Source organism: Poecilia formosa, unplaced genomic scaffold (genome assembly GCF_000485575.1).
Source record: "Poecilia formosa unplaced genomic scaffold, Poecilia_formosa-5.1.2 Scaffold54, whole genome shotgun sequence".
In the NCBI taxonomy this organism is placed as follows: domain Eukaryota; kingdom Metazoa; phylum Chordata; class Actinopteri; order Cyprinodontiformes; family Poeciliidae; genus Poecilia; species Poecilia formosa.
The window spans coordinates 699,200-713,260 of record NW_006799993.1 but is presented as its reverse complement, the minus strand read 5'-3'; the positions used below and the strand labels follow the sequence as shown (position 1 = coordinate 713,260).

General features: G+C 37.1%; 2 protein-coding genes across 4 annotated transcripts; both read right to left on the bottom strand.

Moving 5' to 3' along the window:
• Positions 1-6,310: 6,310 nt before the first annotated feature.
• Positions 6,311-10,239, bottom strand: LOC103138733 (glucosamine-6-phosphate isomerase 2). Of its 3 annotated transcripts, none has more exons than XM_007553060.2 (7): positions 10,132-10,239; positions 9,805-9,929; positions 9,612-9,713; positions 8,370-8,552; positions 7,601-7,785; positions 7,341-7,515; positions 6,311-6,822 (listed from the first exon to the last, which is right to left on the bottom strand). In XM_007553060.2, exons 2-7 carry the CDS (start codon positions 9,926-9,928, stop codon positions 6,764-6,766), a joined length of 828 nt encoding a protein of 275 aa, XP_007553122.1. In that variant the 5' UTR covers position 9,929; positions 10,132-10,239; the 3' UTR covers positions 6,311-6,763. The 3 variants fall into 3 exon arrangements, with proteins under 3 accessions (XP_007553122.1, XP_007553121.1, XP_007553123.1); XM_007553059.2 differs by having other exon boundaries at positions 9,805-9,943; positions 10,132-10,235; XM_007553061.2 differs by having other exon boundaries at positions 9,805-9,932; positions 10,132-10,235.
• A 1,347-nt stretch (positions 10,240-11,586) lies between these two features.
• On the bottom strand, positions 11,587-13,700 carry LOC107836364 (cytochrome c oxidase subunit 8B, mitochondrial-like). Its single transcript, XM_016671977.1, has 2 exons — positions 13,485-13,700; positions 11,587-11,918 (listed from the first exon to the last, which is right to left on the bottom strand). The coding sequence occupies exons 1-2, from the start codon at positions 13,599-13,601 to the stop codon at positions 11,823-11,825; spliced, it is 213 nt and encodes a 70-aa protein (XP_016527463.1). The 5' UTR covers positions 13,602-13,700; the 3' UTR covers positions 11,587-11,822.
• Between the last annotated feature and the right edge of the window lie 361 nt (positions 13,701-14,061).

The window sequence follows — 14,061 nt, the reverse complement described above, 5'->3', positions numbered from 1 at the left end:
GCAACTTTGTGAGAATGCTTCTTTTTAGTATTATTATTACTACACTGAATATAATTTTAGAGTTTTGTGCAATTTTTGTTCAGGTTGACTTAAAAAGTGAGCTGTTATTGTGACTGGTGAATTTTTCAAGCTGCAGAAGTGTAATTGTTAAGGATGCGCCAATATGAAACTTTGTGCCAATATCTGGGAGAATTGACCAGTATTGCTAAAATTGTTTATTTGATTACGCTATTAATAGAATATTTAATAAATGATGCTATTACTAAAATAATCATTTACAACAGACATAATCTGAATTAGTTTGAACTGTTTTGCAAAAAAGATTGGACAAAGATTTCAGTGTGCAAAAATAAAAGCAGGTGCAACTGCACTAGTTTTTTGTGGCCTATCCAAAGTCTGTGGTTGTAGCATCTGTGGTTGAAGGAGCTAGGTAGCACTTTTAATGTGACATGTAGGACTACAAAAAAAAGCAAAGCTTATGAATGAGTTTGGTGATGATCACCTGCCTCTGTTCTGTTTTCTTTTTTTTTATTTTTAGTTGCTTGTTCACAACACTTTAGACTTGCGACGTGTCTGCAAAGAAGTAGCATGCGATTTATTTTCAGATGGTCTATGAAAAGTTTAAAATAAGAATACGCTGGGCCGACTATCTTAGATAGTTCAAGGGGCGAACATGGATCGATTCATGATGCGAAGCAAATCTTTATTTGTACAAGGCTACAAATAAAGAGACACAGCAGCCTCATTGTGTTCCTGTGACGAAACAGGCTTTGAAAACAGCTTGTTGTTGACATTCAAACATCTGCCAATCAGTGAGAGAGGAGAAACCCTGGTTAAAAAAAAAAATAAAAAATGGACTCCTGCAGTAAAACTGATGTGTTGTGTCAGATGTGTTGAATTACTTTCATTCTCCTGATCACAGAAATCTCAGTTTCCATGGAAGCAGACCAGACAGCCACACTGACCATGAATAGCATACTCAGTGAGCTGCAGTCGGGTCAGAACCGGCTTCCTGCGTCAATGTGTGCAGCAGACATGATGTGCTGATGATTCACAGTCAGGTGGAAAAATATTTGTTTGGATAAAATTGGTTTTACAGAAATAATCTTAGAGATTCAAGAGCTATTTCTTTTTTTTATTATTTTATTTCTCAGAAGTGAAAACGCAGCATGGATCTGCGTCATGAAAGAGAAGCTTGACAATTCAAAAATGAGTTTGTTTAAAATAACAGAAAGATCATGACTAATTTGAAGAGAGACACCACAACAAAACAACTCCTCTAAAAAAAGAGGGTTTTGATCAATAAAGCATTTTAAATTGAGGCCAGAGCTAAAGAGTTATGCTGTGTTGAATGATGTATGTAAGAGTAAAACATATGTCTGTATTTTTACAGGTATATGAAAAATACAGATTTTTTTTTTTTAAAAAATCAGAAAACAGCAATTTATAACTTCAAAATAGAAAATCTGGAACTCTGAAATTAAAAGATGAAGAAAGACCGTCTTCTGAAGCACCAGGTTTGAGTAAAGCTTTCATGCAGAATACATTTATTGTTGCATTTTAAAATCCTCATCAGCTGTAATATATGTATACACTGACAAAATTCACTTTTAAGGAAAAATATCAAACAAACGCAACGATGACAAAAATGCAGTCATCATCATTACAGGAAAATGCTTCCTGTTTTAGTGGGAACGCCTCAAAAGGTGATTTTTTATTTCACAAATGTACATTTTAAATTTATTTATCTTTGAAAGTATCATAAATCTCAGTTGTACTTTTTTAAATGCATTTCTTTTTCATTTTTACAGATTTTCATCTTGACAAATGCCCTTTACATTTAAAGAGTTTTGTATGTTTTATGTGCCATTTAGTCCAACCTTGAAAGTGATAAAAATCCAAAGACAAAATTAGAATGACAAGCAGCAGGAAGTGCAGGAAACCGGGGAACTTAAGAACTTAGCACCGGGATTACTGATTGAGGACAGGTGGACTGATTGTGGATGGGAGGCAGCTGAACAGAGCTGGGAGGAATCACAGGAAATAGTTAGAAGCCTAACAGGAAAATAGCAAACACAGCTAAAAATATGTAAAAACTAAACCTTGTCTTCGATTTAATGAGTTTCATTTCCCCCGCCTCATCCACTGTATTCAGGATTGTACAACGTATGTGCCTGAAGTATGAGAACACTAATTATTTCTGGTGTAAATAAACTGATGAGGCAGTTTCCCCCTGATGCACCAGTAAATATCAGCTGGGCATCAGCCGAACAGCTGCTGCAGATTCAGTTCTGCAGGACAGACCTCTGAGAAAGCTCGTGAAACCCACAAGGAGCCACTTTAGCTGCTGCCTGGAACTGAATCGAGTCTCCAGCTGTCAGAAGTCGTCATCTTTGACTGCTTGGAGTTTAATCAAACTAAACTTTCCCCCTCAGGAGGCTTCCTGGAGCTTCCCATTATTCACACTTAGACTCGTCAAAGTTTCTGTGCCTCTCAGGAGATCGGTGAAAAGCTGTTCATATATCAACTATATGATTAAAAACAAGATGGATGCACATTTGTTCGCTTTCATTTAGTCTTAAATATATTTACAGACTGTTTTGCAATTTCCAATTTCCATTTTAAAGAGTCTCATTTGAATAAAACGGAGCAGAAATGTCACATTCAGATGAACCAATCTTCATCAACCTGGATGCTCATCAGTTTGCTCATTATGCAAATGATTTCCAGGCATAATAAACTTATTAGGATGTAATATGCATGTTGGATCTGATTATGAAGGCTTGATAATAGTGATGTTTGAGGGAAAAAAACAGAAATGTGCGCCACATCTACACGGTATTAGAGACTGGAACTTTGAAATTTGTCATTTAGATTATGTGATTGGGCAATTCAAGGTAATACACACCTTTGAGGTAAGAGGAAAATTATTCATGGATTATAACTTTTTTGTTTGAAATTAAAATCTCAATAGTGCTCTGAGAAATGTTCAAAACTTAGAACATTGTTTTATAACTTAACCCATTCTGTAAACTTTTTCCACAATCTAATCCCTGACATTTTCTCAACTCCAATACTCCAATCAATTCAGACTATGTGTAAAAACGGTTAACAACAATGAAGTATTTTTCTTTCATGTCATTTCCTGGTCTGCCGTAAGAGGTTGAGATGCCTCACACCGCATCAAGCAGACATCCAAACCCCTTCAGCTGACTCCTTTCAATAAAAAGCAGAAACTCCTCTCTGAACCCTGCAGAAAAAGCTAATTTCAGCCACTTAGGCTCATGATTTCTTTCTATCTTTCTTATGCTCATGCCAACAGTTGAGGTTCAGAGCACAGATTGTTGGAATCCACTAAGTTATTTAAAATTTTTAAGCATCATTGGAGTTGCATGTTGAATCATTCTTTCTTTCTTCAGGGGTTTCTTTCAATGGATGCCAGATTAATTTCTGGCAAAGAAGTATTCAAAGTTCGCTTCATCTTGATAATCATTGTTTATTTTCCGATAGAAAACAGATATGACATGGGCTAACTTTAAATGAAACATGCAGCGAACACTTAATGTCTCAGCCTTGAAGCGAAGCTGCACAGATGGGCTACAGATCAACAGAGTGGACCATCAAGAACAGCAGCTGCTGATAAATCACTGTTACAAGGGCTGATTATTATCACATCAAGTTCTGTTAGGAAAAGAAGAAGGTCATCAGTAAGAAGTAATGGACTGAAAACTGGCCCAGAAAGTAATGAGAGACAGCAAACATCAACTCCTGCTGATTCTTTGGGTTTATTTACATCCCTGCGGGTGTATTGATCTATTTCAGTCATCAGACTCTGACTGGTCCATGTGAGAAAACAAACAATAGCGCAGGAGCATTGCTATCACATTTAATCAGTTCTCAGCACATTCAGTCATTATCCGATGTTCATCCATGTCATATCTAATCAGCTGCAGAGGATTCAGATATTACAAAATGCAAAAAGTGCCTGTTTATGATCGGACTGGTTCTGAGAGAAACTCTGAGCTGATGAACCAGGGTGTCTGGGAAGCGTGTTTCCAGAACACAAAACATCTGAGATCATCCTGAAGATAAACTCAATGCGACAGTGCGACATCTTTGTAATGTGAACGGGGTTTCATTTGATCTCAGAGAGCCAACACTAAACCACAGATCACGGCTTCTCCATTAGAGCATCAGCTGCCAGATTCAAATGAGCCGAAATCTCACCGTGACGGTATGATACTCTGCTGCCATCTAGTGTTTGGAGCCGGTCTCATTTTAGTTTCGACAAAGGAAACTTCAAAAGTGGAAAAGCTCAAGAATTTAAATTTGCATTTTATTGCCAACAACACGAACCTGAGATATTAAATATTTCGAATCCATTTAATTTGTTAATATTCCATCAGTACTTGCATTCCTGACAGAAAATGTTCTGATATTAAGGAAACCAAGCCATTAAGTTTCAGATATTGTTCCACTCAGCTTGCAAACACGTCGTAAAGTCAGTGATGGTTCCTGCATGAATGTCACTGGACAAAGATTTCCATCTGACCCAAATTATTATATTTTAAACACCATGACACATGTTTAGTGTTTTTCTAATCTAAATCTTGAAGCTACTGTGTTCTTTCTGTCCTCAGTAATTAGGAACAAACTTTTCAAGATAGATGTTTACTTAAGTCATATCTCACTCTCTCTGTCTGCTGGTGTTTGGCTACGCTCTGTACATCAAAGCTGCTGATTAATTTAATTTATACTAAATCATCATAAGAAATGTCTTCTATGCGTAAGATATAAGATATTAAGATGCTCAGCAGTAACTTAAAAGGCTTTCATTTTGATGTCTAAATCCTCCAACATTTTGACTGAGGTCAGTTTAAACATCAAGCCTTCAGCTTTCTGAGCCACACCTTTGCATTAAGTGCAGAATGCTGATTTTCATTTTCTAGGTGAAAGATTCATGGACAGCCCTGGTAAATAGATGTGGTCTTGAAGGCAGTATGTCTGCTGGACTTTTCTTAAAATAAAATAAAATAAAAAAAAAAATAAAAATCATTACAAATAACTTTTTTTTTCTGGTATTTTTGCATTTAAGATGACTAAATAAGTCATTTCCCACTGCAGCGGGTTCAGCTGTCCTCTGCTTCGTGTTGAATTCAACAGATGTTGGATCCGAGAGCTCTTTTAAAGAACAGCTATCAATGTGATGTCTGTCCTGATGAAGCTGCAGCTGATAATTAACAGTCAGTGAAAACAGACTCTTTCTATGGGCTAAGCTTAGTGTACATAATGACTTATCAGTGCAACACTAACAAGTACAGATGCTCATTGTGGTGTCTTTAATTTGCATAAATTATATTCAGTCTGCAACACAACACTGATATTTCTGATGACAAAGTGTTTGAGGACGGCTCACTGTTGCACCGTGTTCACTGGCCACATTGATATCTCCAGATATTTCCAGATTTAAAACCCCTTAGCGATTTGACGGAGACCTTTATCAAAACTCTATGGTCATACAATATAAATCATGAAGAACAAACAGCATTCTGGATACAAGATGCTGAAATGAACAGCACCATTGTATGTAGCAGACAGATCAAGTCTGTAAACTTGCTTGTCACTCACACAGACTGGTAGGACAGTTGCATCACATTCTGCTTAGCCATCTGATCTTTAACACTAAGCCTTGCTGGTTTTCAGGCAGTTCAGTCTTGATAACAGAAGAAATTTAAGCACTCAACTAAATGAAAACATCTTCTTTGTTTTTGTATTTTAAATACCACAATGTTCATTAAAACAAATCATCTTTCCTTCCTTTGCAGTTTTTTTTCCTTCTGTCAAGTCATTTTAGAAAGGGGTTTCATACAATTAAATTAAACTACAGAGCTTGAATGTTTCATTGTGTTCCTCTGAAACCCATAACAGAGTTTGTGGAGTGTAAGTGAGTAAAGCAAAATCTGCCACACAAAAATCACACAAGACATGCAGTTTCACCTCAGTAAAAGGAATTGCAGACTACTGTCAAGCTTATTAAAAAAAATCTTCTGAAATCAAGCTTTTAGCAACTATTAAACTTTTAATTAAGCCCACATACATTAAATATGTGTATTTGAATCTTAAACATTATGTTTTTATTAGCTGTAAGCAGAAAAATCTAAATTTAAAAAAAGTTTAAAAAACAGTTCAGTTAATCTAAGTGTTTCCCTTAATGGTTGAGTAAATTAAGTGTTCTCAAAGCTTTTTGATTTCTGCCCCCTGTGGAGAAACTCTAAATGTCCCTCAACATATAGAGACACCAACGCATTGCAACATTTCTTGATTTAATAGACAAATTTTATTTTGCATTTCTGAAAGACAAAAATGAATAAAATCCTAATTAACAAACTTGTTTTGTTTTTTTGTTTTTTGTTTTGTTCCTATTGTAAAATAAGAAGTGACTACAGTACAAGTGTGTGCAAAAAGCCCAAGTGGGAAGGTGACTTAAGGAGAAAAAAAAAACATGAAAGGAATGCTGGAACAATATAAAGAAACATCTTCATACAAGTTTATAGCTCAAAAGAGACGGAGTGTTTTGCTTTTAAAGTTCTCCAATTCCTCAATTCCTATGCACAAAACAAAACTAGTTTCATAATTGGATTTCAAACACACTTGACCTGCTGGCTCTCAGTAACAACCTGTAGCTGTTTGGCAGTAACAATGGAAGCTCCTTGGTTGTGGAACTCTACCAGTATGAATCATCCAGCGACATCGTATCTTGATTTCACTGGTCCTTCATGCTGAGAACTGGATCCACCAGTTGATTGTGAACATGCATTAAACCTGCAGTAAAAAGAAAAAAGAAGAAAAAAAAACACAAGTATTAAATGCATAGTTATGTAGCAGAGATGAAAAAAAATAAAATTTTTGCTGAGTCTGGAAACATGGTTGACATGTTTCTTTACAGGAAAACTGTAAACTTATCATTGACAAGCACATGTTTAAATCTCATTAAAAATGTTTCCAGAAAATCTTTCACTTCTGCAATATTGTTAAAAATTTAAGTATTCCATTCTAGGGTGATGCAGAAAAACTACCCCATTGCACGTGTTACATTTAGGCTGGAGTGTTGGAATTATTTGAAATCATAAAACTGTATAATTTAAATCTAAAGCCTTTAGCTAATCTAAAACTGCAAAAACAGTTCTAATGAGAATTATAAGGATTTTAGCTTCTCTAAATTCAAAATGAAGTCTGAAATGTTTCCTCTTGTACACAAAGCCCTCCAAGAACCCAGAAAATAAAAATAAAAAACCTAAGACATCGTCCACCTCATTTCCATAAACAGGATGTGCCAGTACCTTTGAAGTATTTCACAGTTTTGACACGGAGTTCCAGCGTGGCGTCCTCGTCGCACACAAAGATGGTGTGCGGGTGCTGCTGGAAGGCCGACACCGTCCACATGTGGTTCACTCCCTCTTCGATGGCCTTGTACAGAGCGAACGCTTTGTGAGCTCCTGTGATCAGAATCATCACCTGAAGGAGAGCAGGAGATTAAAAAACCCAATGAGGTGGAGGCAGAGCTTCCATGTCTGGGGGGGGGGAAACAGGGTGGACTGACCTCCTTGGCGTCCATTACGGTTCCCACTCCCACCGTCAGAGCCATGGTAGGAACCTTGGAGAGGTCGTTGCCAAAGAAACGAGCGTTCGCCACGATGGTGTCCTTCGCCAGAGTTTTAACTCTGGTCCTGGAAACGAGGCTGGAGCCGGGTTCGTTGAAGGCGATGTGGCCATCAGGGCCGATTCCTGTTGAGGATGGGATGAGAGATTCAAGATGCCTCATGTCAACATGAAACCATTCCAACAGGAACTTTCAGTAACGAGAAGTTTTACGTCTGTATGATCACTCTGAACTAATAACTGATTTTTTTATTTTTATTTTTTTTAACCATCAGGAAATGCAAGAGACTAAGACCTACCAGGCTGTTAAATATCATTTAAGCACCACTCTTTGGTGTGGACATTGTTACAGAGTGAAGAATCAAAGTCAGCCATTTTCACGCATTTCTGAAACTTTGGCCAGCCAGTTAAATATGCTGGATTGGACGCTAATATGATGTTTTAAGAACAATTTCGAATGTTAACTGAAATCATATCAGCTTTGTTTTGAAGCAGGAAAATCTTGTTTTCCAACAACTGCTGTGTTACATAATGTGAGCATTCTCCTATGCTCCTAATTTACCTAACAAAAGACTGTAAAAAATATTTTCATGCTCCATTTTTATTTTACATTACAGCTTTTAACAGAGAAATTGTAATCAGTTAAAATCTGTAGCAAAACAAAAATTAGCTGCACAACCGTGAATAAAAAAAAAATATTTAATTTTCACCGCCAACAAAGAGCTCAATCCCTCCAGCCGCAGCGATCTTCTGTTCATAAGCGTTGCACTCAGCCTCTAGGTCCTCTGCGTTCCCATCCAGGATGTGAGCGTTGGCCGGATCGATGTCGATGTGCTTGAAGAAGTTGTTCCACATGTAGGAGTGGTAGCTCTCCGGATGAGCACGAGGCAGACCTGCAGGACGAAAACGTTTGTGTCAATAAGAGAAGAAGACCAACCGTCTCCAGCTGGTGAACACTCAAGGAATACACTTTTGATTTCTTGCAGGAATTAACTTGTTACGGTCACATAAAAATCTGCCATTTTTGCAAATACATTTTAGAAATTAATAGGGAGTTAAGAAAATTTAGCAAGCATTAGGTAATTTTGCCTCAAACCGGCTCTACTTTGCTATATATTGGTTTCTTGCAACTAACTTTTATGACTGAAATTTGATCTCATCGATTCAAAAACAGAGGCGGCAGAATTCTTGTCTCTGTCAGCACGGAAACGTCAGTCTTGGGCGAGGTGGAGAAAGAAAAAAAACAAAGCCCTACAAAAAGGTGCTATTCAGACAACAGATTTAATCAAAGCAACAGAACAGACATGAGGAAAAAAAAACAATCAGAATGGTTGAAATAACTTCAATTTACATTTTTTTTCCAACCACTTTTTACTAAAAGTTTAAGTCTTCAAAATAACATAGGTAATACCCAGCAGTGTTTAGAAGTTTACATCCACATATTGTGACTGAGATTTCTGCCCAATTACTCTTTGCAAAATACCCTCAAAGTAGTGAAGTGGTATGGAAAGTCTGAGCCCTGGTAGTGTCATTCTAACACATAAACATGCTTTAATTTAAACAGTTGCTTCATAGCTCTTGCTGTATGTTTAGAGGCGTTGCCCTGTTGGACTGCAGATCTCCACCCAAGTCCCAAGTGTTTTTGCTTAAACCGATTTTCTTCTAGGACACTGCTTATTTTCCAACTGATGAACAAGCATCCCCACAGCATAATGTTGCCATTTATCACAAAAGGAGATGGTGTGTTAAGGGTGATGTGCAGTCCATGTTTTCTGAAGAGTTTAGCTTTAATCAAACATGAGCATTTCATACACATCAGCCTTTGCATTCCTTTATTTTAGTGAACTACAATAGCCATGTACAAAAAAAAAGAGAGAAAAAAACAGCACTTGTTTTTCTCTACTTCCAGCTCTAATGATTTCGTTCCAGTAGGCGCACTAAATTGCACTCACCTACGTACTCATCCATGTTGAAGGTTTTCACATACTTAAAGGAAAGGTCTCCACTTCTGTGGAACTCTATTAACTTCTGGTAACAGCCGTACGGAGTGCTGCCTGAAACAAAGCCAGAATCACGGCACATGAGAGCCAGTGAAACCAAAAACACCGCTACTTAGAGAAATACAGTAAAAGGGAGTCTGTTTACCTGTGGGTAAACCCAAAGTAAAGTATCTGTCTGCAGAAGGTTTGAACTCGACGATCCTGTTTCGGATGTATTTAGCTGCCCACTCACTGGCCAGTTCATAGTCGTCCAGAATCACCAGCCTCATGCTGCTGATAAAACCCTCAGTGAACAAAGGGAATAAACTTCAATCACAACCATAAACAAGAACTAATACTGGAGCTAATGCTAGCAGGTACGGAAACTCCTGCAGTTGTTCAACGTTAACATATTCTCTGTTAATTATCCCGTCATTATTCTGCAGCTACTAGTTGTTTTTAACATCAGAATAACAACACAGAGCAGCGTTACCTGGTAAAATCCCGCTGGTTCTAATCAAACTGCACACAGCAGACTGCAGCCGCCTAACTCACATGACCAACAGCGGGTTAAGTGGTTTTAAAGCGGAAGCTATGGAAGTCCGCTAGTGTCAAAAATCTGAAGCAACAACAAACATTAGAAAAAAAAATAACGAAGATCTATAAAATAAAGTATATATTTTTACTGTGAAGGTAAAAGCTCAACAAACATATCCACTTTATTGTAAGGTGGATGTGAATTTTGGGTTTTTACATCTGGTCAAGGAAAGATTCCAAAGGTGCATTTCTTTATGGGCCCTATACAAACTTTACCCATCTTTTTTTTTTTTTTTTTTTACTTCTAACTAACTACATTCAGGGAGATTAAAATGTATTCAAAATATGTAATTCATCAGAATGAATTATGTATTTTTCATTTTTAGAAAAAAATCTCAATACGGATTCTTTCATCTTAAAACACTGATTCTTAGTCCAATAACATGACTTTGTTGTCATTTACCTCTAATGCAACAGCAAGTGATCAATATATATAAAATTCTGAGCACTATTTCTTCAGGCACAGTTCAGCTGACAGACCTTACCTCTCATTCCACAGAGTAAAAATTAAGATAAAATCAACATGTGTCAATCTTAATAAAAAAAACAAAAAAAACATTACTTCACTTCTTTACCTGACTTACTCATTTCTCTCACACATAGTTTGTATTAAGCAGGAATATTAATTGGTCATTCCTGCTATTCTCTCACACAGAAATGTTACTGTATTCAAAAATCACATCAAGATCCGAATACATGGAAGACCAAAGTGTTCAAAATTAAACATGAAAAAAGTATCTACATGAATAAACTGGACTGGTACTGATATTGTTGTTGCTCTCACTTACTGGAGTGTTTGGAGTCATTATCTTGTTCAAACCTATTCTCTTCCTTGGCAAACTGACCCATGATCCCTGCTATGCCATAAATTATCCCAACACCAGAGCATAAGAGGAATCTTGGTGCTGAAGACTCCATATTTTCACTTGCGGCTTGGTAGTTGTCTCACAATCTGTATGTAGCGTCTAGGCCCACAATGGATGTCAACTTTTGTTACAACAGGATTTTTACAGGAAACTGCACAATAGTTCTGGTTCACATAGGCCTACTTTGATAACTTTGGAGCTGATCATTGCATGTTTTAGCAATATTCCCATTTTCAGTTTGAGTTAAGTATTGTGGTGTATCACAGTCCTTATATCAACTAGTTGATATAAGGTTTTTGACTCTACTTTGGTGTAGAAATGCCTTAAGTTAGTCATGTCATCAGCCAAAGATGTTCAGAACTGAACCTGTTCTAAACACCAGCAGGTCTTAAGAGTATTGGATTTTCTTCAGAGTCCTCTGAGGTTCCTGAAATGTGCGACAAAAGTCTGTAAAATCGTGACAAAAAAAATGATAGACAAACAGCATCATTTAAGGTTAAAATTTAATTATGTAACACTCCTTATGAGGGAAGCTTGACACCAAAATTGTAGCATAATTGACGTATCAGAGCCATAATTTTAAGTGAAGTTGTAACAGGGGCAAGGAACTGTCACAGAGGTAGAGGAGTGATAACAAAAACATCTTTCCAGCATTAAATTAAGATGATGATCCCAGGATAAGACGGAGGCTGGATGCACAACATCGGACATAGTTTCCACTTTAGTCCCTCTTCTTGTAGTCCTCCAGGTGAGCCAGGACCCATCCAGAGGGTCCAAGGATTGTTGCGGAGAACACAGCGCATGCAATTGATGATTCCTGGACAAAAGACAGAAAGACGGATTGAAGAGTCAGCAGATGAGTGCAGAACAATACAATCAAACTGAGCTAAAAGGGCAAAAGAGCAGACATCACCTCCTGGTCTACAAACAAGTGACTGATAAAAGACTAAATACAATCCTCAAGCTAAAGGAGCAAAGAAGGGTTTGCCGTTTATCTTCAGAAAATGAAGAAATCTTTAGATCTATAATTCATCTTGTAGATGAAACAGTAAGGAGTGTTTTGAATTGAATTCAGTGCAACTGAGGCAAAAATGTATGGCACTGAAGGGATGTTTCCCGGTTTGAACAAAAAGAAAACAAAGAATTAATCTCAGGACGGAGAATATGTCAGAAAGAAACACAAACCTGAGACAACTGAGATGTGAGGAGTTGACGGAACATAAAAAGTAATTTCAGCGGTATACAGAATTGTCTATCAGCACTGCATTCAGGCTGCGTTTCAATTGAGCAAACAGGTAACGCTATCCAACTTCTATCTTTGAACACTAAACATATGGATAGTTTAGATGCAGTAAACAATCCAGCATCAAACCCATAGTTGGTGAGGCAAACTATCCTGACCTGTCATCGAGGCTCTGTTGGATATTTATAGCAAATTGAGCTGTGTTGAATTTTGTTCATGTTTTTATTCAATATCACAGCAAATTTCTGAAGATAGAGATCATTTTTAAGCTCATCTTATCCATACCTACATATTGATCTTTCTAGCCAAACTGAAGAAAACTTATTAAAATCCATATACTTAACAAATCCAATCCTGAAATAAAGATTCAAAAAGATTAGTTGTTTTTCCTAATGATTCTGTGGTTAGAAAACAGAGCCACCTTGGAGCTGCAGACGAAGCTCTCATCAGAAACCTGTACATTTAAATGTGTTTTATGTCCCTCTTGAGCAGATGTAGTAAATGTTAAATTGCTCTCCCTATTCTGCACATTGTGTCACACATGTTCTGCTGTTCATACTAAACATGGAGGGATTTATTTAAAATAAACAAGTTGCTGAAGAGAAACTACTAGTCAGAGAAGAACATTAAAATAGTGGTACCGTAATAGTATGAATATGTGTTGATTTTTTGGTTTTTACTACTTGGATATGTTCAAAGAGATTACTTTGGCTTTCAGAACCAGTTAAACATTTTAAACGACTTAAAATTAACTTATTTTAAAATTGAATCTCATTAAGATTCAGTGCAATATTAGGTCATTAAACGTAGTCTTGTTTAAACTAGTTGACCTTTAAGGTGACTATATAATTGATTACAGAAGGGGGAAAAAACTATTCTGAACAGTTTCTCATTAAATTAGTCTTAATCTGAAAGGCAAAACTTCGCAGATCTCCGAAACCCTTCAGGCCAAACTGAAAAAAAATCGAAAAAGATTTTAACTAAACAAGAGTGTGTGAATCCACCATCAGTCACCAAAATCTAGTTGGTTTTTGAAAAAATGTAATAATCTATAACTAAAGAGAGCACAGACTATGACCTCCAAAAGGACAGTCGTTAGCGGCTAGCGGCTAGCAGCTAGCCATTAGCCCTGACACTCACAACGAAGCTGATCTTCTCTTTAGCCGGCCTGGTGTACATATTCGCCGACTGGGTGACAGTGTGTCCCCGCAGGACGGGTGCGACGCGGCTGGCAACGGTCCTCAAGATCCCCGGCATTTTTATTATTATTATTATTATTTGACACGATGTCACGTTTCTTCCTTAACAGAGAGAAGCTGATGAGTCAATGTGAGGAAATGCTCATTCGGTCTTACCTAACAAATTACAACAAGAGTAATGCTTACGGCGCCACCTGCTGTCTTGGATGAAGTCTTGCGTCTCATCAGGACTGAGCTACCATAAAAGCAGCATCTAGGACATTGTGAAAAAGTCACAATGTACTTTTTCAATAATTAAAGTAAATATACAATAGAACACATTTTTATTTCGCTCTAGAGGCCTCCTTTAGGATTATGTAAGGATTCAGTACCAGAAAATCAAGCAAATGAAGTTTCTCCCCTTTAAACGGTCATTCATTACTTTATGGACCAGTCATGTTGGGAAAGAACCAAAGCGGGATTGGTCCCTACTTTTTTGATTAAATAATGGAATTTGGCGGGAGGGACGTATTAGTACT